Below are 26,664 nucleotides of genomic sequence, written 5' to 3'. Positions count from 1 at the left end.
TGGGATAATTTTTTTGGGACACAAGCTGAGCTCATGTGACTGACATTTAGCCCTGCCCTGAAAAAATATTTAGACCTGACAGTGGGGAAAACTTTCTAATGGTCTACATCTGAAATCAAGTCACACAGTCAGTCTTTTCACATGTTGACAGCAAATTTATTCCAACATATCTAGCCGTTTATATTGAGTTCTGATTTGGGACTTTAACTGTTGTTATTTTTGTTTTCAATTTTGACCTTTGAGGGGCTTTTTTTCTTTTACATTTTAGTTATTTTACTATGTTAACACTTCTGGTGGTTTGTAAATGTTATAAAACAGAATATTATTGGACTGAGTTTTCTTGTTTGTTAATTTTGACTGATTTCAAACATTTCCCTTTCAGTCTTCGATGGACAAACACTCAAGGGTGGTAATGAGATCACTTAAGATTGCGTAACGTCTTAAAAAATGAAACACTTCTTTAAAAAAATAAAGGAAGTAATGGGTTGAATACACACACAGAGAAAGTTCTCATATCCTTTAAAAAAAAAGGAGAACCATTCTATCACTTGATAGTTAAACATGGTGTAGGATTACTCATCATAAGATTTCCAAACATCCCTTTGGAGTGATATCCTTCTTTCACTGCTGAGCTCACAGGCCACCGTTTACACTTCACCCAAGGCAAACACACAAACACATGGATGAGTCATGGGGTTACCGAGTGAGACCAAAGTTTGAGAGTCACACTCGGGCCTCTGTCTCACACGTACGGGCTGAACTGATCACAGAGTGTGCCGAAAAGGCTGAAATTATCACTTTACCTAGACAGCACAAACGATGGCTCATTTCAGTGTAATTTCACCTTCCGCTGCTATTATCCCCCGGGACAGAACCCATAAAGGCTTTTTCCAGTCTGTTACTAATGTAGGAGCACTTGGGAGGTAGACATTGTGTATGAGCTGCAGAAAGATGGATGCATTTGTACCTTTTCACTGTAACATCTGGTGAGAATACGTCTCATCTCCTGAAGCTGTCTGACCATCGGCTTTCTCTCTGACTTGAGTGCTTCTTGGAGGCATGTACTCTTTTTGATAGTGATCAGATTCCTCCCTGATACATGAGGCAAGGGGGTTTCCAATTTTTTATGACATAATGCATTCAAATGCTTCTAAACATTTGCTACGTTGCTATCTTTTGCTATGACTTTCTTAGCTTTTGATTTATATTCTCTGTCCTCAGGGGGGGTTTTCTTTCACAACATGAGTCAGGACCAAGATGACCCCTATTGTACTTAAAATTTGAGTCAGGTCACCATGTTTTTGCTTACAACTATGTACAACTTTTAATACTGGCTTTTTTCCAATGATAAAAAATGTAAAAGAACAGGTTTAACACCTTGTACCCCCCCCCCCAAAAAAACAGATCAACTTAAATCTCAGAATACAAGAAATATAGTTGAAGAAATCCTGATACTGAAAGAAAAAAAATAAAAGAAAGTGTGTAGAAGAAAAAACCCTCTTTAAATGACAGGTAACACTTTATTTAGTGGGCCCTGTCACCTAGTAATTTTATAGTAATAAGTGGTCATTATTTTGTTATTTCTCGAGAATAAGGTTCATAAGAACTATGAAAATATTAAGGAAGAATTTGCCTAGCAATAATGTATCAGTCATCAAGTAATTCCTTATAATGTTGTAGCAGTTCTCTGGTAATTAGCTGGTATAACCCCTAATTTTAACACTTACCCTAAAATCACAAAAAATTCAGGAAGGACTTACTTTGACTTAGTGGGTCAAAAATAAAGAAATTGAGAGGGGTCTGGCTGCAGACTGTACATCTCTGTCAAACACACTCACAGACCGTTCATCTGAGACACCACTTGCAAACATAACACACTAAGAAACATTTCGTAGAAAATGTTGCCAAAGTCAATGTAGCTATGTAGATAACGTATGTACATAGCTTACATAACCTTGCCTCCACTATGTTAGCCACGTAGCAATGTTAGCAACGTTATCTATAGCTAAGTAAGCTTTAGGAAATGTAGCTAAAGCTAACTATAGTAGATAACATAGACTACATAGCTGCTTTGTGAGCTTAGCTTTAGCTATTTAGCTGGTAGACACTTAAGCTATGCTTTCTAAGTAGCTCATGTTGTTGCCTTGTGAGCTTAGCTTCAGCAATGTAGGCTTAGCTAGTGAGCTATGTCAGTTACATTATCTACATAGCTTATGCAGCAAATAGAGCTACATAAGCTACAATAGCTGCATTAAAATGTTTTCATGGAAGAAAACCTTTTGTTCTGCAAGCAGACTGTTTACTCAACTTTATAAAACATTTTATGAGGCGAACAGATAGCCTAGCGGTCTAAGGCGCTACCCATGTATGCAGGCGGCCCAGGTTCGAATTCGGCCTGTGGCCCTTTGCTGCATGTCTCTCCCCACTCTCTCTCTCCCATTTCCAACTCTATCCACTGTCCTCCTCTTGGGCACAAAAAGCCCAAAAATAAATCTTAAATAAAATAAAATAAAGTTTATAATCAGGTTTTGCAGGTCATGCTTTTAACTTTAAATTTTTGGTATCCTACCTGTTTCCTTAACCCTTACCCTAACCCTAAACATAAGTTTAATTAGATTTCATGTTAAAAGTGTTTATTTCCATTCTGAGATACAATGCATCAGAGATGACCAGTCTGCAGCCAGTCTGTGTTGTGGAAATTACCTTGGAATTATCAAGCAACTTATATAGAAAAGTATCATCTTATTTCTGAGAAATTACTTGGTTATATACAACCTAATTACCAGAGAATTACCATTATATTACAAGGGTTAAGGTTGGGGTTTTGGTTTTAGGGTTAGAGTAAAATACCACCTAATTACCAAAGGATTGTCACAATATTACAAGGAAAAACAAGAATTAATACATTGTTACCTGGTTAATACTTCCTTAATATTACAATGCTATTTCCTGGTAAAATTCCAACTTATAATTCTTATACTTATTCTGAAGAAAGTTGCAGGTAATTACACTCATCACTATAAAATTACGAGGTACTAGGACCCACTAAACTAACGTGCTGCCAGTTTTCCTTATAGAGGTTGAATACATCAGTAGATGTAGTCGTTGCAGCAGCTGTTGAAAGTGTAAAGAACCTTTACAAATGCATTTTTGATTTAGTTTTCAGAAATTGGAAAATAATGCTCTTCAGATTTAGATTTAATGAAAAACCAAGCAAATACAAATGCAGCCATGGATACACTCTGGTGACAGTTACAAGTTTACACAGGGTCAGGGTGAACCAAAACCCCTATCCTGTTTCTATGCAGCTTTCTGTGTTGAGCCTGGACCCTTATTGTTAGTAGCTAGATCAACAAAATGTGATATGAAATGTGCGTTTCGTCTTCAAAACTTTCTGCTATTGTTCTTCCTTCTGTTGGGTTGACTGTCACATCCCCTCTACACTGCCTTTACTGGTCATGCATCCGTGTTGCTTTAATTTTCGAAGACCAGCAGCCGACCATCAAGCAGGGGATGTGTGGCAGTCATCATGCACATGCAGACATGTGGTTTAAAGCAACTTTACCTCCACTTTACCGTTTTTTCAGTAGGGGGCTTTAAAATGGTGCAAGTTCAACATTTCTCACAGGAGCTTTAACAACACTACAATCTCACAGCAGATTTGTCATGAGGAGCTCCCAAACATTTTATTAAAGTGGTTCTTTTAGCCATGTAGAGCTAGTCTGATCTTTACTGTTTAATTAGTATGTATCAAAGCATATCTGGAATTTAAATTGTGTAATTATTCATTGAAAGCTTTAGGACCTTTCTTTCATGTGTCACTCAGATGACAAACCTTCCGCTGGGGAGACTTTCCAAGAAGGAAGGCTGTCTGACCTCAGTTTTCCCTCTCTTGTTTCTTTATACTCAACGCAGGTTTGCAGCAGAAAATAACAAAACCACCTTTTCTTGTCTTTCCAACAGAAGTTTGACACTAATTGACTGAGCCAACACAATCCCTCTGACAGCTGGCAGTAAAAATGTCAAATCAACCAAAAAGACTGTCCCTAGTAAGTGGCTGCTGAAGTTTGCCTTGCAAAAACTGAAAAAAATTTCTGCAACACTGATAGTTACAGTGTCATTCCTAATCAATGAGATAATTTGCTATGATGCAGAGGAAATAATAGTTCCCACGTTGTACTACAAATTTCATCAATCATGCTCGCTCCATGTTAGAGTCAAGCTTTTGGATTCAAATCATGTTTGTGTGTTTTAATGTGATTTGCATGTTTCCTTCTCTGATTATGTTGAATACACGGAACGAGACAGTTTGTTTGCAAGACTTGACCTTTAAATGTCCAGCAGTGAGCATGTGTTTTTCTTGTTGAAGTGAGTTAGGAGAGCAAGGTTGGCAGACGGATGGAGATTGCACAATTTGTGCTGGCCACAACCCTGTCAACCGCACATTTCAACCATAGTAACGCAACAGATGATCTGGGTTTGTCTGAAGGCTCAAAGTGTTGTTGAAGATTTTTTTTTTTCTCTCAATTTACCTTCAGTGCCTCCAACTTCTAATAAAGAACATATGTATTCTACATGGAGGAAAATATTTTGGATTTATGAATTTTCTTCCATCAGGAGGGAGGGACAGTGGTGTGGGTTAGATTTCTTATTAGAATGCAATTATTTGATAATATAATTATGAGAGAAATAATACTTTAGTATTGCTTTTAATAAAAGCTTGAGCATGTGTAGTTGATTTGTATGGAATGAAACTCTGTGTGTTTTTAGGTTCCTTGCATTACACTTACAGTGCATCACAGTATGGTGACAACTAACAGAAAATATTTTAGAGTGCATTACATTTAAAACAGTTAGCTCAAAGTTTTCTTGTAGCTGCATATTTGAATCTACTTACAGCAGGTTTTTATGATTTTTAAAAGCTAGCCTAAACAAAGAAATCTTTTAAAACCAGTGACATAAAAATAAAAGTGTTGAATGGGGTCATTTCCGTGTATCCACTAGCAGGCTTGCCCACAGAATTGACTAGGCCTTTGAAAAACCAGAGAATGGGACGTCCCCAGCTGTGATTTAGTGATGATATCAGTGCAGATGTGCTGGATCCTAGCGTTTGTCTTAGTATCCTCAAGCTGAAAAATGTCGCGCTGTAATTGGTTCTGATGTTGAAATTATCTATTCGTGCTACTTTTTAACTCTCTTAACTACTTTTTCTACCATTTTTTTTCCAGTTCTTCTTGCCACTTTGAATCCATTTTTGTCCAGTTTTTTTATTTAGAACCCATTTTTGTCAGTTTTCTTTAATACTTAGAACCAATTTTTTGCCCACTTTTGCTCAATTTTGCCCCTTCTTTTTGCCACTTGTTTCCCATTTTTGGTACCTTTAACCCAGTTTTGCTGCTTTTTGCCTTTAATGACACATTTTTAACCCATTTTTGTCACCTTTTGCCAATTTTGCTACCCCCCCCCCCCTTTTTAAACCCATTTATGCCACAATTATCTGCTACCTAGCCTATTTTTGCCTCTTGTTGCTTATTTTTACAACTTCCTTTTGCCTGTCTTTACAGCTTTTTGCCCATTTCTGCAATTGTCGTCACTTGTCACCTATTTTTGCCACTTTTCTGCCACTTTTAATCTAATTTGCTGCTTTTTGCTTTGTCTATATGCTTTTAACTTATTTCCGCCACTAATTTCTGCTACCTTGACTTATTTCTGTCACTTGTCACCCATTTTTGCCACCTTTTTTCTGTTTTTTTTTTTTTTTTTTTTTTTTTTTATTTCATTTGTGGACTACTTTTGCCACTTTGAACCCGTTTTTTGCCTTCTTTCACACCTTTTTGCAAATTCTTAACAATTTTTGCCACTTATTTTTAAACTAAAATCATTCTGGTTCTACTGTATCACAGAGAGTTGGGAGGAAGCCATGAAGGAAGTTGACCCAAGTGACCATATATGGTTTCTTGTCCCAGACAGGGTAAATTGATTAAAATAGAAATAGTTGGCACCTTTTCTGAACATGAAGCATGTTTAATGGTGTTAAAGCAGCTGTTATATTTATCTGATGATAATACGTCACATGGAAAAATGTAAAATTGAAGCGTTTACGAGCAACAGAGAATTGTCACTGCAGAATCCCCCTCTTCTCCGCAGAGCACTTTAGTCACATTTAGCTCATTGCTTCAGCTTTCTGTCCCCAGCTTTACTGTTTCAGTTGACTCTCCTCTCTCTGGTGATAGTTTTTGGCTGCAATAATCAAAAGGTTCCCATAATCCTCTACCACGTACCTCCCAACTAAACAGCAGACAAACAGCCAGAAACAAGCAGAAGAACATACTGGAACATTTAGCGGCTTAACAGTTGGATATTTTCCTAGGAACGAATTGAAACTGCAAACAGAGCTACGATGAGAATAAGTACTGGATTTACAATTGAGTGCCTACCATGAAAATCTCCTTTAATTTTTCCCTCCATGTTTTTGTTTAAGCTCAGAGTAAATTAGCCATGCTTTTTCTGTTAGCAGTTGTTTTCATTTTTGCTCTTCCAAAAGTCAAGGACATTGGATATTTATATGAAGTTCTATCACACATGGTGCTTTCATAACATGTAGAACTGGGCACACATCTGTCCATCCACATCACATCCATTAGCCACTGGTTATCTGTGTTATTTTTTTTATTAATTTGATTTTTGATTTTAAAAAATCATTGAAAACTATAACTTTGGCAAAATTAGGTTTCTATTGATATCTTTTCCTTTACCAGCTTTATGTGTAATGCCATTAAAAGGAACCCTGCATGATCAGACAAGTTCATCTTGTTCGATAGATATTTGCATCTCTCAAATGTATATTGAACTAAAAAACTCACTGGATATCTGCATTTTGAGCAAATTTGAGGTTATAAACTCACCAAGATGCCGCCATGTTTTGGTCCGCGCTGGTAGTGTGATGTCACAGTTCTGCAGCGCTCCCTATGAGCACTCCTCACCATTGATATGCAGTAACCGTTTTTCAGACAGTTTTTCTGCTTGCAGCTGTTGCTGCCATAACAGCTTTCATACCAGACACGAGTTTGCTGAGTCTGCGGAGTTTGCTGCATGTCAGCTTTGTCTTCCTGCTGTCAAAGCTCTGTGCATTCCTCCTAGGTTTACCTTAATAAACCTCCCTACAAGTGTCTGGATTCAGTGTATAGTGGAAGCTTGCCAGGAGCTTTTCAAAATAAAAGCATTATGTACAGACAAAAGGAGTTTCTCCAAAGACATGCTAAAGTGGACTTTTATTTTGAAAAGCATAAACCAAAAGTGCTTCCAGTTTACCTTTACCTGAACCGTGAGGAAGCAGAAAGCTTATAATAATAATAATTTCATATCATAAGGATGTTTGGGGAACAACTTTATTAAACAGACACATTTTAGCTCGTGGCCTTCATCTGGTTCATCAAGAAATGGATTTCAAACATACTGTGCAGATGTGGACATGAATATTTGCTACAAGAGGTAAATATGGCTCTGTATTTAGCATTTTCCTGTCTAGATAGACACATAACTGCTCGTGGTGCAAACAAAAAAATAGAAGAGACCTCAAATTTTAAAATTCTCCGTGCGTAAGGCGTGCGGCCTCTCTGAGATGCAGCCCTAACACTGTCTTAAACAGTGGTTACTGCATAGGAACAAGGAGGAGCACTACGGAATTGTGACGTCACAGCACCAGCGCGGACCAAAACATGGCGGCCTCCTGGTGAGTTTATAAACTCAAATTACTCAAAATGCAGATATCTAGTGATTTTTTTAGTTCAATATGCATACAAGAGATACAAAAACCTATCCAAAAAGATGAACTTGTCTGATCATGCAGGGCTCCTTTTAAAGGAGGGGAGAGAAAGAAAGTATGTGAATGATGCTAAAACCTCTCGCTATTTTGTAGAGTACTGACTTGCACTGAAGGAGCTAATGCAACAGTGAGTTCACACCGGGTTCAGCCACACTCTATTTACTTGAGAAAGAAGAAGGATCTTCCTGCTCTTACATCTCAGATGAGTCAAGGTCTCTAAGAAGGCTTAATGAATAATGAGCCAAAATGCCCATCCCTGCTCTCAATGCTTTTATTGTGAAAAGCTGCTGACCTGCATGAATTACACCATATGGACATAAGTATTCAGTGGCCTTACCATTACACCACCAAGGACTGTATGACATTGTATTCAAAAACATGTACTTAAATATGGAGTTAGCCCCCTTTAGCAGCTACAACAGCCTCCACTCTTCTTGGGAGGCTTTCCACAAGCTTTGGAGTGTTTCTGTGGGAATTTGTGCTCATTCATTCTTTAAAGCATTAATGAGTTCAGGCACTGATGTTAAATGAGAAGACCTGGCTGTGGTCTTCTGCTTCTTGTTGCTGTTGTTCCTAAACGCTTCCACTTTCTAATAATATCACCATCATCCATCTGGGATAAAATTTCTCGAACTGTCTGAAATCCAAAATTCAAAATGTTAAATAAATAAATATAAATGTGGTACAACTTTTGCATATCAAGAATGAACACCTGATTCACCCAGTTTCTCTGAATTTTGGCAATTTTCCCCTTCTGGTTTCATTTAGGTGCACAAGATTGGAAAATCTACTTCTCCTTCTGGTGCAGAGTTTTCAAACAAAAGCCTTTCATTTTGAAATCAGAAACATGATACTATATTTATGAATGTGATGATAGACAATGGTCCTCTAAAGTTTAATTAATATGTTTTAAAAAACAGCGAAAATACCTTGATTTTGCCAGTTTCTCCTCTTTAACCAACATTTATTTATTCTATAAAATTACAAGCATTCAGAGAGTATTAAGGTCTACTTTTTCAGTTTTGTTATGTTGCTGCTTGTTACCATCATTTAGATTTTTTTCCTAATGTATTAAAAAAGAAAAAACTGAAAAATCACATTGACATAAGTATTCAGACTCTTTAATCAGTACTTTGAAGCACCTTTTGCAGCAATTACAGACTCTTTGCAAGCTTTGCACACCTGGATTGGGGGGTGTTCTTCCATTCTTCTTTGCAAATCCTCTCAAGCTCAGTCAGGTTGGATTAGGACCAATGGTGGGCAGTTATTTTCAGGTCCCTCCAGAGATGGGCACTGGCTGGGCGACTCTTTGACATCCACAGAGTTTTCCCTAAGCCTCTCCTGTGGTGTCTTGGCTGTGTGCTTGGAGTCATTGTCATGTTGTCTGAGCATCATTCAGCTTTCCCTCAATCCGGATCAGTCTCACAGTCACTGCTGCTGAGAAACAACCCCACAACATGATGCTTCCACCACCATACTTCACTGTTGGGATGGTATTGGGAAGCTGGTGAGTGGTGCCTGGTTTCCTCTAGACATAATGCTCAGAATGAAGGTCAAACACTTAAATGTTGGTTTCACTAGACCAGAGAATCTTGTTTTCACAGTCTGAGAGTCCTTTAGGTGCTTTCTTGCAAATTTTAAGCTGGCTTTCATGTATTTTGCAGAGGAGAGGCTTCAGGCCAGCCACTCTGCTATAAGCTCAGATCAGTGGAGGGCTGCAGGGATGGTTGTCCTTCTGGAACTTTGTCCCATCTCCACACAGGGTCTCTGGAGCTCAGTCAGAGAGACCATTGGGTTCTTGGTCACCTCGCTTACTAAGATCCTTCTGATCCCTGATCGCTCAGTTTGACCGGGCAACCAGCTCTTAGAAGAGTCCTGGTTGTGTAGAAACATCAAGGTGTAGAAACATCTCAGCAAAGTTTACTGCATATGAAAAACGGTTTTGGTCTTAACCTTATCATCAAATCAGTCAGGTTTTATTTGTATAATACCAATTAGCAGCCAAAGTTATGTAAAGACACTTTACAATGAGGACAGGTCTGGACCGTGCTCTTTGATATCCTTTAATGTCAACTATCAGTCTAAATCGTGTCTGAATGATGTCACGTGGGGATGTTCTGTACATGCCTATCTATGTCTGCATGCATAGAGTATTAAGTGCACTTTGTTTTTCTGTTCTCACATTACACAGCTTGTAATGTCTTTCAGCAGCTGTCAGACTTCCAGCTCATTTGAATCAAACTGGAATGAGCTTGGCCTGAAGTTCAGGCACGCACGGAAGTAGGTTTACAAAAGTACATAAGAGTGTAACCATACATGACCATATTTTTTATCCTTTCATTAATCATCCAGGCTCTGACTGACTCTGTTAACTTCAGTATTCAAACAGATCTGGAACACCCCTCCATTATATGCTCATGGCTTTCCACAAACCAAGTCTCATTAAAATGTTTGGTTTCAGGAAATGTTATGTTTTCCTTCATCTCTCTCTGCAGGACCTCCAACAGCTCTTACCATCAAAGTCTGTTCTTAATCCTCTCTGAGAGCTACTGCAGATGTTTTTTGGGGGTGCTGAGGAAACCTGTGTCTTGATCCAGATTGAGATTCATTAAAAAGTTGTTTTGAAAAGTGTCAGCTGGGTCTGGGAAGGTTGGTGTTACAAAAATCTAGGAATAAAGGAGCTTCATAATCCTCTGTAACTCACTCCTCATGTCTCAGTATTAGTCATTAAAATAAAACAAAACAAGCACTAAGGTGGTGGAGTTGGATTGTGGGATTTAACCGCCACCTGTTGCTTCACTAGAGATGCACGCCAAGTCAAAGTTTGCCTGATTCACGTCCAGCACAACTCGATCTCACCAGAGCAAATCAACCCAGACAGAAAGTCAGATATGGACACACTAAAGAGGATCAAAATAAAGCCCCATGTGAAAACTCCTCTCCTCACTATGTCTGCTTTGTCATCAAATCCAAAAACACAGCAAATAAACCTCAGGAAGGCAAGTTGTTTTTATGTTGGTCTCTTTATTTCTGAGTAATTTTCTAGTTCTCCTGTGATACAGTGATCTCACAAACCCAGCTGTACAGCGCTGTGCTCCAGCTCAGAAACGCTTCCAGTGGAATATGGCGAGCACCATCGGACAGAGCACATGGAGCACAGTACAGGGGTGTAGAGGAGTCTGCAGGTAACAGAGCTTACCTTCTTGCCATCAAATCTGAGAACACAAAAGATTCTTAGTCATCTCGCATTGTGCAGACAGAAGTCCATCTGCTGGGTCCATCACTGGTCCGACCATGTCGTCATCGTCACCGTTGGAGGGGAAGGCAATAGGGGAGGGTCCAAACTTTTCCAGAGGGAAAAGGCAGACTGATGAACTAGCCTTGCATAAATTATATCATGGGTAGGTGCTGTTTGATATTTAGGGTGACAAGGTAAACAACAAGGACGAACTAATATTGGAGGAAAAGAAATACACCAAATGCACAATAGTATTCAGCCACCTGATCATGACACCAACAGGGACTGTAACACCATGGGATTTGGCCCACACTTACAGCAAAACAGCCTCCACTCTTTTTGGAGGGCTTTCCATAAGATTTTTGAGTGTTTTGTGCCCATTCATTCTGGTGAGCATTTATGAGGTCAGGCACTAAAGTCGGATGAGAAGACCTGGCTTACAATCTCTGTTCCAGTTCATATCAAAGGTCAGGGTTAGGCAGAGTCAGGCAGGAAAGGCCACCCATAAGGGGGGATAAAGGGGAGAGCTTTCTGGGGCCAAGCCAAATGGGGGGCCCATGCAGGTCAGCAAAATCATAGTCTATTGTAAGTTAAGCTGTTATAATGATATTACACCATCTCTTATCAAAGCAACATAACATAGAGTCATTTATTTATGCTGAAGTACAAATACAGCCTTTTTCAAAATGTAAACCCCTTTTCTTAAAATTAAATGACCTTTTTATTGATAAATTTATCAATGTGGATCAGTAGACTGAAGTAAACCATTTAGAAAGTAATGTTAGACTTCCGGCCATGATTTGCAGAAACATCAGGATGCCAGAACATTAAACAGAAAGATACTGAGAACACTTAAATGGAAAATTGTTGTGAAAAGAAAAAACAATTGGCGAAAATTGGCAAAAATTAGTGACAAGCAACTTAAATGAGCAGAAAGTGGCAAAAGTGATATACATGCCAAAAAGAAGTGGCAAAAATGGGCGCAAAGTGACAAAACAGTACAAAAATGGGTAAAAAAAATGGCAGAATGGGTGTAAAGTGACAAAAAGAGAGGCAATAAAGGAGGGGAACAACAATAATGGGCTAAAAGGGTGGGAAATAAAAATTGGTTTAAAGTGACAAAAAAGTGGCAAAAATTACTCCCTGCCAAAATGTTAACAAAAATAGGGCGTAAAATTTGTTGAAAACAGGTTGAAGGTAGCTCGAATAAATAATTCCAACTTTAGAACCCTTTAATAGTTTGATACACTTTTCAGGTCCAAAATGAGGGAACTGTTAGCCAGGACACTAGCAACAATCCACACATCCAACACACATCTATTGATATCATCAATAAATCCCAACTGAGAAGGGCCCATTCTCTGGGTTTTTCAGGGGCCCAGACACTTCTGTGGGCAAGCCTGAGGCAGGTTACAATCTCCTGGCACCAAACCCAAGCTTGCCTATCTTACTGCCAAACAGAGGTGTGATTCATCACAATGAAATTACCCAGAACACGAGGATCTCTAGCTTTTAGAGGGGTTAACTAACCAGAAACACATGGAGAGAAGGTCTTGCATGTACCAGTTCCAGGCCAGTGGTAAGTTATTTATGGCGGAAAATCATTTTAGGATATACTTTATTTCATGCCTGTTTGTGGGGAAAAAACAAAGAGAAAAAAGAGAGTCTCAAAGCCAAGGCCTTGCCTGCAGATGTTAATCCGTCTCATTTCTTTGAACTTCAGTTCCCCTTACTGAATCCAAGTGGTGCCAACAGGTTTTCTCGCAAATTAAAAAATGTGATTTGTTGTTTGGGATTTTAGCTGTATAGGCAGTATAGATATAAGCAATCCTTCCAACCGAGGTACGTTTTCAACAGTTTTAATAGGAGACAGTTCTATTACTGCAGGCCTACAAACGAAAAGCACCCCCACTTTGACTTACTTCAGAAAATACCTTTGAGGAAATGAAATTCTCAACTCAGACGAGAATTTCAGGAAGAAAAAGGCACATTCATGGAAAAGTAACCACATCCTCCTCTTCAATGCTAATTAAAAACTTCCCCAAAAGAAACTATCAAAGAGTTCAGGAGGGAAAAAGAGAATGAGACACCCGGTGTGTTGAAACCAATGAGCACCGGCAGTACTTGTGAGTTTCACCACATGAGGTTTATTTTAAAAAAAAATCATATGAACATTACTCACTGACTGACACATATTGGACAACATTCTTACACATGTGACTGTATGGAGCTTCAGAGAGGTCATAACAGCCATGAGGGAAAAAAATGGGGTTACATGAGGTAACACACAAAGCAAACTGTGATTGTAAAAAGCAGGGTCATGAAAAATGCCACAAAACACTTTCAGAAAATCTGAGTTTAAATCATTTTAAGAACATTTTGAAGAATATTATAAGTTATGAAGACACCGACCATCTGTTATCTTAATGACCCTTTAAACTGAATCATTGCTTGTTTGTATTTCACTGAAGTTCGACTCAATTTGCAGCTGTTCTTTCTTATTAAAGCATGTCTGTCAATGACTGGAAACATATGATGAGCTGTTATGCATTCATGGCCCTTTAACTCCATTCTGTGGTGTAAACTGAGTCTGTTGGTTTATGTCGCACTGTGATGGCTCTTCTCCTCTCTGTCCACATGGAAGGATTTCAAGCCTCAAATACACACATTTCTGCCTACATGTCGTTATGATTTTAACAACATCTGGAGAATTTTGATGTAAAGAGGATGCAGAATGGTGCCCCCTGCTGAAAGAGATACCACTTAACACTAAATACAGCAGTGGATCCAAGACTGGTATTTTACAAACTTTTAAATCACTGGAGTATATTTGGGTTTAGATATATTTCATGTGGAAATTTACTCAATACCAATTAGCAATACCAATACTCAATTACTTGTGCCTTTAGTTTAAAAGATGCTGGTCCACAAGTTACACATCAATGAGTTGTGTAAACTTAAAAATCCAGAACAGCTATTTCAGATCCTTTTTTTTTTTTTTTTTTTTTTGAGTTGATTGAACATATTTTTAGTTTGAACTTCACAGAAGTTAATCATTCTAAATAACTGTTGTCATTGTGCTCAAATTTTTTGACAGTCATCCCTTAATCTGCAGCTTTCCCACAATGCCTTTGCCCATTTGACACTTGTGCACCATGGGTGAAGTTACTGGCTCGGTTAGGACAGCCCTACCTGTGAGGAGCAATAATATAGTGGATGACATACCAAGCATAAAGGAAGAGGACTTCCTGGTTCAGCCTGCACCTTTTATTGTCACTTGTAGTTACTTAATATAGTTGACCTCTGAGTGAGAATGTTCACGGTGTGTCAAAAAAAGCCAAAAGTACTTAAACATGTTGTTTTGAGTTGGATTTAAACTGATTTTTTAAAGTTACCACATTGTAGTTTAACCAAAAAGTCACGTTAACCCAACATAAAGTAGTAATTCCTCCAAAAATGTATTTCCACTGCTTAAAACCTTTGACATGATCAGTTTAACAAAAATTTTAAGTAGGTTCAACGTAGTCGTATTCATAGTGTAATTGTTGCCTTACTGCCACTTAGACAGCAGCAAAAATCCTGATGCACTTGCAGGAAGACACTTTTACCAAAGAAGAAAAAGAAAGAAAAGTTATCACTGAGCTGCTTTAGGACCAAAATAACTCTGAGGTAAGACGCAGCATCGCCTGAGCTCTGATGGTGCGCGCTGTCCTTTCAGCACCAAACTTTTACGCACGGGCGCAGCAGTGATTTTGCAATGACAGCAGTAAAAAAGTGACACTTCACTGTTCAAAATGAAAAGATGGTAGAGAAAAGAAGATGTGTAACCCATTCTATGGCTTATTTATGCTGTTAAAACACATTTTGATGCTCTATTTGGAGCTGATGTTTAAAGCATCATACAGTTTCATTTTAACTTGTGGCGCTGTGATGGCTTTAGCCTCGTAGTTCTGCAACATGATGACTTTTTTTCTCTCTGTGTTTTCACAGTAAGCTGCTCAAGCCTCACTGGGCAGTCAGATTTGAAGGAGGGGGAGCATGGGAGCCAATTGCACACCCTGACTTTAAAAAGCTGTTCCAACTACAGTTGGCGAGAAAAACTAATCTCCAGTGGCCAAAAAACCTTCTGTAACCTCTGCTATGCTGTGTGTAGTGGCTTATCTGACCGGGAACTAAAGTGTATTAGCTTTAAAGATCGTGTTAATTTTCAAAAAGCCACCCTCGAAGGGTGCGATTGTGTTTCTTCTCCCATTATGGATTTAAAGTGCGCAATGGCTCTAAATGAACCGAGGAGAAACACAAGAAGGATACGGGAGTATTTCAACTAGGATGCCGGTATCTGCGCTCAATACTGGACTGATTGGGAATTTCAGTGGAAGTGTTCAAGGAAAAAAGGCTTCCTGTAACTGCGTACACTGATAAATGGAGTAACGGAGAAGAGGGAGGGGGCGCAGAAAACTTATAACGGCGCTCAAGTGATGGCCAGTAACTCCAGTGGCCTTTACTCCTCGGTGATGCAAATAATGTGTCCTATTTTCATCCCAGGCACGGCGGAGTAACCCACGAGGGACAGGTGACCGCGTCCGCGAGACAGAATAAAAAGTGAGCTTCACGTCAAGGAGACTTATCTGAGACTTCGGCGCGGACGCACGCTGGAGTGGGAGCACAGGATCTTCGAGCTCTCTGACTACTTTTGCTGTTCAGAGGATGGTCAAAGATTCTCAGCGGGCACTCATCTCTTTTTCTGAAGTTTTGATTTATTCTACATAAGAGCAGAAATCAAGAGGATATCATTTGAACCGAGCAGAAGACGGGAGTACAGTTGCGCACGGTTCTTTCTATTCCATGTCATCCTAGTTGGACGCACGGGACCGGGACGTGATCATAGAATATTGAGAAAGGCGACAGAGATTTTTAAAAAAAAAAAAAAAGGTAACTCATTCATTACAAAAATAGTTACGCTACCAAAACCTTTGTCTACATATCCTTTCTCCTTTTCTTTATTTATGTGAATTGCATTTAGCTGCACTGGATTACTGAAAGCCACAAGTATGATCATGGCATTCTGCCTACAGCCTGCTTGCATTGATTTATGGGCAAAATAGCACCCGGGGATTATCCTTTATTGAAGGAATGTATGGAAACCTGGCTGAACTATAATATGGATTATCTGGGCTATAATGCGGCTTGTGTGACAGGAAAAGAAAGTTTGGAGAATGGATAACTTTAAAGTGGTTGCAGAAAGGGCGCAAATTTTGACTCCATGTGGTGCCTATTTAGACTTCATTAGATTTGAACTTAGCCTATGAATCTATCTGGACAGCTTTGTGGAGAACATTTGGAGTAATTTCTGCCAAAAAGTAAAGCCCTTCTTCACCATGTTAGGCCAACTAAAGCGTAAATAAGATTGATTTAGGTGATTTATATTCTCGATTTTTCCCGCAGGTGTCCGGGTCAACTTTCCCCCAGAGCTGTTGGAGGAAGACGTCTTTTTTCACGCACTCCGTGGGAGCTATGATCGGCCTGCGCAGGCACTTCAGCATGGGACTGGTGCTACTCATGTGCACGCTGACCGGACACTGCAGCGAGAGCGCGCCCTCGGTGGCTCCGTCGGCGTCGACGGCAGCCGGCAAGGACACACCGCAGGACTTGAAGCGTATGGTAGAGATTGTGAAGCACGTGGAGGAGAGCCGGGGCAAAACGGAAGCAGCGGTAACGTCAGGGGCGAGGATTTCTCCGGTGGAGCCGAGGGATTTACACAGCATGAAAACGGACAGAGGGGATCAAGTAGTCGGTGAGTGACGGATTGTCGCCTGGACGCAGGGGTGATTTTAGTCATTAAGAGGCCCAAGGCAAAGACTAATGTGGGGCCCTGTTCCATTTAGCTGAAAGCAGGCATAGCGGGTGAACAAAACATTTTGAAGCATCACTATTCAGGAAAAAAGCCAGAGACTCAAGTTTACCACATCTTAATACTTGAACATGCCTGCAAGCCTTAAAAATAGGGGTAACACTTTATCTGAAGTATTATTCATAAGACTGACATTATGCTGTCATAATCATGACAGACACCTGTCATTGACATGAACAGGGCTTCATGAATGTTGCCATTTAGTGTCATTCGCTAAATCATGACACCTTAACCGCAAATGTCAAGTTATCATGATTAAGCCTTCCAAAAAAATGTCAACTTTGCGGTAAAGGTGTCATAATTTAGTGAATGACACTTTATGACACTTAATGGCAACATTCATGAAGCCCTATTCATGTTAATGACAGGTGTCATGTCATGATTATGACTGCATAATGTCAGTCTTATGAATAAAACTTCAAATAAAGTGTTACCAAAATAGGAATATCTGCTTACAATTTAGGCAATATCCATCCCTCTGCCACAAATGAAACATTTTATGTATTGCATGCGATTCACCAAACAGTTATCCAATAATTTATTGTTTCAGTGTGCCAATAAGGATATAACTATTATTTGCTTGATGTGAAGGCATGTTGGGGATGTTTTGAGTGGCTTGGACCTTGCAATTGGGACCACTGGTCCACCCTAAGGACTATTTTGATGCTATGTCATTCACTCTTGGCCCCTTATTTACATCTTTACAAGTAATATTAGAGATAAACCTCACATTTGATGCTCGCCTGCTTCGCCTACGGAGGCCCCTTGGAGCATGAAGCCCTAGGCATTCGCCTGCCTTTGCCAATGCCTAGGTGTGATCTTTTATGTTGGCCCCCCAAGATGAAATGATGGCTCAGTATTGAATGAAATTGAAGGATCACTGCACCTAAAATTACCTAAAACACTCCCTTGTAGCTGATGTGTTTTAGCCATGGTGCTACCAGTTTAGAGGCAGACATTTTTAATGTATTGTGTGTACAGCCAGGGGCCAATGAGAGAGTATGTTTTGTTTTTTTGGTATGCTGTAGACATACTTATCACTCTTGTGAATGAGGTTCTTCTGGTTGAATAAATTTAAATAAACACTTTCCCTGTGGTATATTCCTGGAATATGACTTAATAGTCAAGGTAATTGATGCCCACTGAGGCTTTATTAAAATGCTAATATTAATTGGAGCTATATAAAGGGCAGCTATGCATTTAAACTTACAAAATCAAACCTTACACCTTCTCTCTCTCCACAGTTGTATACCCAAGAGATCTCAGGAAAAAGGAGAGATTGCTAAAACATATAACAGGTATGTTTCACAGCTTTATTGTGTATCACTGGTGCTTTACTGCCAGTAGTTTAACTGCAAACTGAGAAAAAGAAGACAACAAATGATTGTTAACATACATAAGTGCCCGTGGTGCTGGAAATGTCCTCAAAGCCTCCTTTCTTCCCCTCCAGGTCCGCTTTACTTCAGTCCAAAGTGCAGGAAGCATGTGTACAGGCTCTACCACCACACCAGAGACTGCACCATACCTGCGTGTAAGCTGCCATTCCACCATGAGGAGGGACTGTTCTCTTTGTTAATCCTGTGTCAACAACACTCCAGTCATCTCTGTTTCATCTTTTTTTTTTTCAGTCTTCAGAAGATGTGCGCGGCTTCTCACAAGACTCGCCGGCAGCCCCCAGTGCACGGAGGGGTAGCACACACAAGGTAGAGTATTATATTCAACTTGAATGAAAACAGAGGTGTGTTATCCTGTTTAAGAGATGTGTATACACAGGATACAAGGCTAAAGTGCTGATGTTTTGGACCTAATAGATAAAGTGATAGAATTAATGAAGGAAAAAAGTTAACACAGGAGATCATTTCAGTATCATAAGGTTTAAACATTGTGGCAGTGTTGGAGGAAGTACTCTTTATCAAGATGGTAAATTAAGTCCTAAAATAAAAAAAAACTCTCATCATCATGTGGCCCAAATAAAAGTAGCCAAGTGCCATCAAATTCTAAGTACTTGAAAAATGCTCCCTAGTTTTGCTAGAATATTCCATCACTGTCACTGATTTGTAGCATAGTAGCTGGTAGGTGTAAATTTAGTTAGTTAAGGTTTAGACAGTGGTCTTATTTCAATAATATAATATTTATTAAGGATTTATCATACCTCTCTATTAAGAAATGTTAATCCTTCAAATTTGGATCAAATATAAATATTGAAAAATTGAATTATATCTGTGATTTAGTTTAGTTCCTAAAAAATACGGTGGTAAACAACCAAATGTAAAACATGAGAGCAAAAGAAGGAAAAATTAAGGTTTATTTTCTCAAATAGAATTTTTTTTTTATTATTTCAGTTGGAGGGGAAAGTTGCGCTTCACATCAATGTAGACCATCAGTGGAGTGCCAAGCCCAAGGTCAAAAATCATTTGAAAGTTTCAAAAAAGGCAGCACATCTCTGAATCCAAGTTATGGAGGACAAAACAATACCCTTTTTACTAGTTTATTAGGCTAACATCACAAACAAACGCTTACGTGTGGGCTAGTCTCCTGAGGATGTCTCCTCCTCTACTGGGCATTGTGATCTTCTCAATCCCATAGAACTTTAACGAGGAGGGGGAACAATGATTTGCTTCATGATCATGTTTGGCGATTGCGTAGTCCATGTTACCTGTATGGATTGCTGTTTCGTGCTCTCATATCTGTTGCTTGAGAGGCCGTTTGGTTTGTCCAATGTATGCTAAGCCACAGGGACATGGTAACATATAGATAACATGAGTGGTTTTACAGTTTATAAGGTCTGAGATTGGGATTTTCTTTCCAGTGTGGGGGTAGATTAAACGATTTTGTATTTGTTGTATTGTTGCAACAGGCAGTTACCACATCTGTACATCCCACTCAGGCCAGTAGTCTCAGGAAGAGGCTTAGTCACTGAACCACTATCAATATATGTTGACTTCTATTTGAAATATTTTGTTAAAAACCTACCTGCCCATCTTGGAGACGCAAAGGATTTACTTAGATGTTTGAATGACTACACTTTTAATGAAAACACAATACTGGCCTCTCTTGATGTTGAGGTATATGGCTGCATTCCCCACAGTGATGCTCTGGATGTCACTGCCTTTTTTCTGTCCAAGAGAGAAGAAACACAAAATCCTCCAAATACCTTCCTATTGGAGCTGTTACATCTGGTACTGAGTTGTAACAATATGCAATATGAATCCAACTGGTACCTGCAACAAGCTGGGAAATGGTTGTAGGGAAATGTACATGGCCCCAACAAAAACCCCTATCATTCAAAGATAAAAGGTACATTGATGACATTCTGCTGTTTTGGGAGGGGTCACAGGGGGAACTGAATGACTTTGTTTCATATCTGAACAACAGTTCAAGTTTCCTGAAATTTACTTGTGAGCAGAGCACTGACAAAATTAATTATGTGGATTTAACAATCCAAAAAGACAATAATGGAGCCATTCACACCTCTATCTATCGGAAAGAAATGGAAAATAATACAATTCTGCATGCTATTGGCAACCACCCCAGGCATCTTAAGGATAATATACCAACTTTACAGTTTTTAAGACTGAAATGCAACTGTTCTGACTTCCACTCTAAAAAAAACTATCATAGCAAATCAGTTCAAAGAATGAGGCTACACATCTAAGTCCATTGAAAAAGCCATGCAGAGAGCTAATACCACTTCCCACTCTGATCTTTTAGTTCACAAGCCAAAAACAAGGACTCCAGATCATGTGTGTTTCTCTACTGAGTATAATCAGTGTGCTTCTCAAATAAAAGAGGTGGTTAAGAGACACTGGCATGTTTTAGAAACAGAACCATCATTGAAGGGCACCTGTAAATCTCCAACCCTCTTTTCATTCAGGAGAGCACCTACAATTAAAACACTGTCATGTACAGGAACATCACTAAAAAGAAAAACACATGGCTGACAACAACTGGAATGTACAGATGTGGTAACTGTGCCTGTTGCAACAATACAACAAATACAAAATCGTTTAATCACCCCCACACTGGAAAGAAAATCCCAGTCCGAGGCCTTATAAACTGTAAAACCACTCATGTTATCTATAAGTTACTATGTCCCTGTGGCTTAGCATACATTGGACAAACCAAACAGCCTCTCAAGCAACAGATATCAGAGCACAAAACAGCAATCTGTGCAGGTAACATGGACTATGCAATTGCCAAACATGATCATGAAGCAAATCATGGTTTACCCTCCTTATTCAAGTTCTATGGGATTGAGAAGATCACAATGCCCAGTAGAGGAGGAGACATCCTGAGGAGACCAGCCCAGAGAGAAATGTTTTGGATCACATACTCTCAATACAATGACACCAAATGGACTCAATCATGACTTCAGCTTAAAATGTTTCTTAAAGTAATATGATGTACAGGATATGTGTTTTGATTAATGATCACAGCATTGGTTGAATTTGTTTCTGTTTTTTTGTTGTAGAAGTTAACTTCGTTCTGAAGTGTTATCAGCTGCAGATTTAGCAATGACAAAGAGGTGATTGGTTCTTGTCTAATTAGACACAGCCTCCAGCTGTGTAGTGACTCTGCTCTTGTGAGTTTGTTTAAAAAGGGAATCTGTAGATTCAGTCTAACAAATGCTCTGATGAAGGCCTTGTGCCAAAATGCGTTTGTGATGTGAGCCTAATAAACTAGTAAAAATGGTTTTTTTTTTTTTTTGTTCTCCATAACTTGGATTCTGAGATGTACTGCCTTTTTTGAAACTTTTGAATGATTTTTTATTATTTATGTGTATTGTATCTTTACAACATTACAGTTAAGAGAAATATCATAATTTATGTTAATTTAGCTTTTCACAATAAACCACTTAAAAGTAGTACTTGGCTTGACCAGCTACAAAATTTGCATGTTTACAAATTAAAGTTCTGACAATATTTCAGTCATATATTCAATAATATAATAACCAAAAGGGGGACGCTCATCATCCTCAGAACTAGGGATGTACAACACTTGATTTGCTCCAATATCCTACATGTCAATATTTCCAAACTCATTAAATGTGAGAGTCTACATGTGAATTTATGAAAGTAAGGTCTAGACAGTGGTCTGATTTCAATAACCTAATATTTTTTATGGATTAATCATACTTTTCTATAATACATAATAAGCAATCAAAGTTTAGAAAAAATATAAATATAATAGAGTGAAATATACTGTACTGTTCAGGTTAAATGAAAGTAAATCCTATCTGTGGTTTAGTTTAGAAGGTGCTACATGTGCTGAAAGACAGCACTTCCACTTCCAAACAAAATGCATTAGCGCAAAAGAACAAAAAAAAAAAATACAACGCATATTTTGTTAAATAGTGTGAATACTTTGTTATTTATGTGTTTTGCATCTCCACAACTGCAAAGTTCAGAGGAAAATAACATAACATTATATTGGCAAAACTTTTCTATAATAAACAACTTCAAAGTATTAATTGTATGAACAGCTACAGCCTTATCATGTTCACAAATTAATGTTCCACTTATATTTCAATGATATAAAAATCCCAAGGAGTCCGCTCATCATCAGAACTAGGGATGCACAACATTGGATTTTTGCTAATATCCAACTTGCTGATATTTTCATACATACATACATTTCTCTATCGTAACAATACCAATATCAGCAGTACTTATAAAACACATACTATAAAAGGTTCTAGCTAAAACTCCACAAACTGAATGGGATGGGAAATGTTTTTTGGAATATTCAGTCATTATTTCTTAAAAAACACAAACAGACAAAAGAACTCAAGAATCCAGCAGCTGATATCTTAACAATATTTTTTCCATTTTAGAACCAGCACCTGGTTTTAATGCAGTACTACCACCAGACAGTTGCTGTAGTGCAGCTAAAATCTCTTTGCTAATAGAATAGATTAAAATGCCTTTATTATGATTGTACAAATACAACGAAAAATAAATACAACCCTTGAGGTGCCAGGAAACAATATAAATAAAAAATAAAATATTCTAAAGGAAGTAGAAAAAAACGCAAGCCTACAAATAAATCTGCGCGTGCTGTACGATTCCAGCCATTTCACAAGAATCATGTTCTAGTTTTTGCTGTGTTTCGTACAGTTATGGCTCCGGCATTAAAGTTATCAAATAGAAAAATAATTAACGTCTTATGACAACGCTGACCTAAAAAACTAAGTTCACTTCTTTTAGAGATACAGTGTGTAAAACTGGAAATACTGGAAACATCTAACAATCAGATCCTAGACTAGGATGCTCACGTAGGATGCAACCAGTGGAGTCTGTGGAGGGCATCCTTCCTATGTAAGAATAAAAGGCTAATTCTAAGTTCATAAATAACGAAACAATTTTATATATTAAGATGATTAAACACTGATTCAGATAGAGATACTTATACATATTATTAGGGTTGTCAGGATTAATTGATTTAGTTGTGATTAATCAAGGTCCACAATTCATGCACTCATTTTTAAATGCACTTGAGTTAGAGATATCAATACAGAGAGTGAAAGATTATAACAGAATCCTTATATAAGCTGTGAAAAGTCCTTGTTCTGAAGACAAGACACACAGTGGTGATATGCATGCTGCGCAGAAAATCCCCGACCCCTAGCAGTGGCACAGTTGGAGCACCATATCCATGACAAATGAAGTTTCTTGATTCTTCCTGAAAGAATATGTCAGGCGTTGCCAAGTTGAAGACTGTTCTGAATTTCTTCTCTTTTTCTTAATACAGGAGGAAGCCTAATTCGTGTTCTCAAGAAGGAAAAACTTGTGAAAAAAAGTGCCTTGGACAGTAAGAGGGAAGCCTTAAATACTCTGAGCAGCCCCGGCTATGGCAAGCACAGTTTTGCCCTGCAGTGCGGCCTGTTTTGCTGAGGCGTGGATCTCTGCCATCCCTTTGTTCTGGCTGGGCCCTGATGGTCGGCTTTCACCATGAGGAAGAACCAGAACAAGAAATCGATGGCAGCAGTGAATGGTGGAGAACGAACTGGCTGAAAAAGACACCCATGGGGCCTTTTTTTCCATGCTGCCATCCAAAAACACAAAAGAAAAGGGATTGCATATTTAAATTTTGTTCATTTCTTTAAGAAAAGAGCAAGATCCAAATGTAGCTGCTGTTTTTAGCATGACTAGGAGGCCCATCCCTTCTACTGCACTAACGCAGACAAAACGCTGTCACAGACCCCCGACTGGCAGTCACAGCGTACTTTTATCCACTTGTGCTCACACTGAAATAAACTGTTTCCATTATTGATAACAAACATTTCTCTGCGCTTTGGCAGAGACATGTTCAAAAAGAAGAGGTGGTTGTAAGTCACAGCCCTCCTGTGGATCTTTGTAGAGCGTGGTACAGTCTATATTTATATACTGGAGTTGTCACAGTTCCACTGTACATAGTATACGCTATGACCACATTAAACAATAGAGGTATGTATATACTGTAAAGCAAAGCATAAGAGAAATCCACCTGTCTACCTTAAATTAAACCGACTGGCATTTATCAAATGGCTGTTAAATATATCTATATATAAATAAATATATGAAAATTAAATATATTTAAATAAATTATAAGATTGGTACGAATTTGAATGGTCTTTTTTGTCTTTTGTAGAATTCCTGCTGATTTGTTTTCTCCCTGAATCAGCACATGATCATCTGAGTTCTTGAGCAACAGATTTCAAAGTGTTAAATGGGGGAGCTTAAAAAGAATTAAGTCCTTTTCTTTTCAAATGGTGGTTAGAGTTAAATCAAACTTTCTGTTATCAAGCTTTGAGTGGTCAAATATCTAGCCTAGGACAACTGTTCTTCTAAAAGGGTCTGCTGAATATATTAGAAAACAACGCTATTTAATATAAAAAAAAAAACGTGGCCTATGCTGCAACACCAAACGGGTGAATCCATCTGCTTTGTAAGGTTACATAACTGTATTGCTACCTATGGGTTGCGAATCATGAGTGTATGAATGTTGCAATGCATCCTTGGGGCCATATGCAGCCCTCCTTATCACTCAATGTGGCCAGTAGTCAATTTCAAATATCAAGAAGTTAAATAGAAGGAGGAAGGAAACGGGATATGATCTACCATGAAAACCTAAAAAGCATAAACATACAGTACTGTGCAGAAGTGTTAGGCATGTTTGGGCCGAAATTTGAGGTTGAAGTAAGGTGTTTAATAGCGAGTACGCCCACATGAGGGTCCCATCGGCCGGGAAGGAGGATTGACACAACCCAGGTCATGCTCTGGATGTCTTTGTACATTAACAAGGGCATAGGAAAATAATCTGATGAAAACAAAACAAAAACCACAGCTTTAGGGTGGAGTTATGGGTAGATGTTGCGCTTAAATATAGCCTAGGGTACTGTTGGGGCGGGTAAGAGGGTTGCCACAACCCCCTGGTTGTTGTGTGTATGTTCTAAGCACCTGAAAACTGTTGGTGGTTGCAGGGCATATTACCAGGGGTGCAAAGGCCCAGAGAAATGCTGTTAAGCTCGACCTTGGCTGCTGAGCGACATGTACATGTCAAATGTGTCGACACTGACTCTGGCCACCCTCCCTCCTCTCTTCAGCCTGAGGTTGTAGAACATCGGGGGGGGGGGGTGAAGAACCATTAGTGCTCTACATGCCTAAAACTTCTGCACAGTACTATATATAATTATATTCAACTACAGGTATATGTTTAGTTCTTTGAAATAAAACCTGCAATGGTCACTGAAATAACTGACAAAGTAATGATAGATAAAAATTTTCTTAAAATTAACTACAAAAATCAGAACTTGCTTTTGAGTTGTGGTTTAACAGAATCATTAAAAAAAAACGAATAAAACTGCTGTGGAAAAAAAATGGTACCCTTACTTTGAGAAGCAGCCTTTTTAGGCAATCACTGCAATCAAGTAAATTCTTTAACTCTCAATGAGACTTCTACACCTGTCGACAGGTATTTTGGCCCACTCCAACTGACTTAAGTTTGAAGGGTGCCTTCCCCAGACTGCATGTTTCAGCTCTTTCCACAGATATTCAATAGGATTTATATCTGGGCTCATAGAAGGCCACTAATAAATGTCAGTGAACTTCTCTGTTTAATTTGGCTTGGACCTATAATGATCATAGTATGAAAAAGAGCAACAAGGCCATAAATACATCCATATTCTGTGGGAAAAAAGCAAATATTCATTTTAATAGCTTGATTTCCTTTCTTTAAAATAGTTCAAATCACTCTTGTATAAACATTTTTTCACTTGAAGAATTTCATATCCAGCTCCTGTGATTGTTGGCTGTGTATTCTGTCAGTCAGCGACCTTTTTCATCGTAATTCAATCCATCAAGTCCTTCCTGTACAAGAATTGACCTGCTATTGAAACAATTCTCCTACTTGCACATTAGGCATGTATTGTGGTTCATTAGAATACACTTTAAGGAATAGGGATGAAAAAGTTCAGCTGAGGCAGGTCCATCAGATCTGTTTTAAACTGCACCAACTTAAATATCAAGTAAATATCAGAGGGTATTTTCACAGTTTCTGATACTGATAATCAACTGAAAATGTTTTGCATCCCTAAATTTAATTCAACAAATTCAAGACTAGTCAGGCCAAGTCTGAAATTCCTTCAAAGTTCTTGATGTCAACTCTACCTTGAGGAGAATAATCCAACTGAGTGTTAATTTGTATTGGCAC

The 26,664-nt window shown here is 38.7% G+C and overlaps 1 protein-coding gene across 1 annotated transcript; it reads left to right on the top strand.

The window, feature by feature from the left end:
* The first annotated feature begins 15,179 nt into the window (after nucleotides 1-15,179).
* Nucleotides 15,180-25,199, top strand: LOC121521033 (ALK and LTK ligand 2-like). The gene is made up of 6 exons (XM_041804740.1): nucleotides 15,180-15,995; nucleotides 16,509-16,857; nucleotides 18,219-18,272; nucleotides 18,425-18,505; nucleotides 18,603-18,677; nucleotides 23,725-25,199. Exons 2-5 carry the CDS (start codon nucleotides 16,578-16,580, stop codon nucleotides 18,665-18,667), a joined length of 480 nt encoding a protein of 159 aa, XP_041660674.1. The 5' UTR covers nucleotides 15,180-15,995; nucleotides 16,509-16,577; the 3' UTR covers nucleotides 18,668-18,677; nucleotides 23,725-25,199.
* Nucleotides 25,200-26,664: the final 1,465 nt, after the last annotated feature.

This window comes from Cheilinus undulatus, linkage group 14 (assembly GCF_018320785.1).
Source record: "Cheilinus undulatus linkage group 14, ASM1832078v1, whole genome shotgun sequence".
Classification (NCBI taxonomy): domain Eukaryota; kingdom Metazoa; phylum Chordata; class Actinopteri; order Labriformes; family Labridae; genus Cheilinus; species Cheilinus undulatus.
This window is presented reverse-complemented; position numbering and strand designations above follow the sequence as displayed.

Excerpts from the sequence above, each read along its gene's own strand:
- LOC121521033 (XM_041804740.1), top strand. The coding sequence starts at position 16,578 with ATGATCGGCCTGCGCAGGCACTTCAGCATGGGACTGGTGCTACTCATG. Across the intron at positions 16,858-18,218 it reads CAGAGGGGATCAAGTAGTCG|TTGTATACCCAAGAGATCTC; the intron begins GTGAGTGACGGA and ends CTCTCTCCACAG. Across the intron at positions 18,506-18,602 it reads AGACTGCACCATACCTGCGT|TCTTCAGAAGATGTGCGCGG; the intron begins GTAAGCTGCCAT and ends TTTTTTTTTCAG.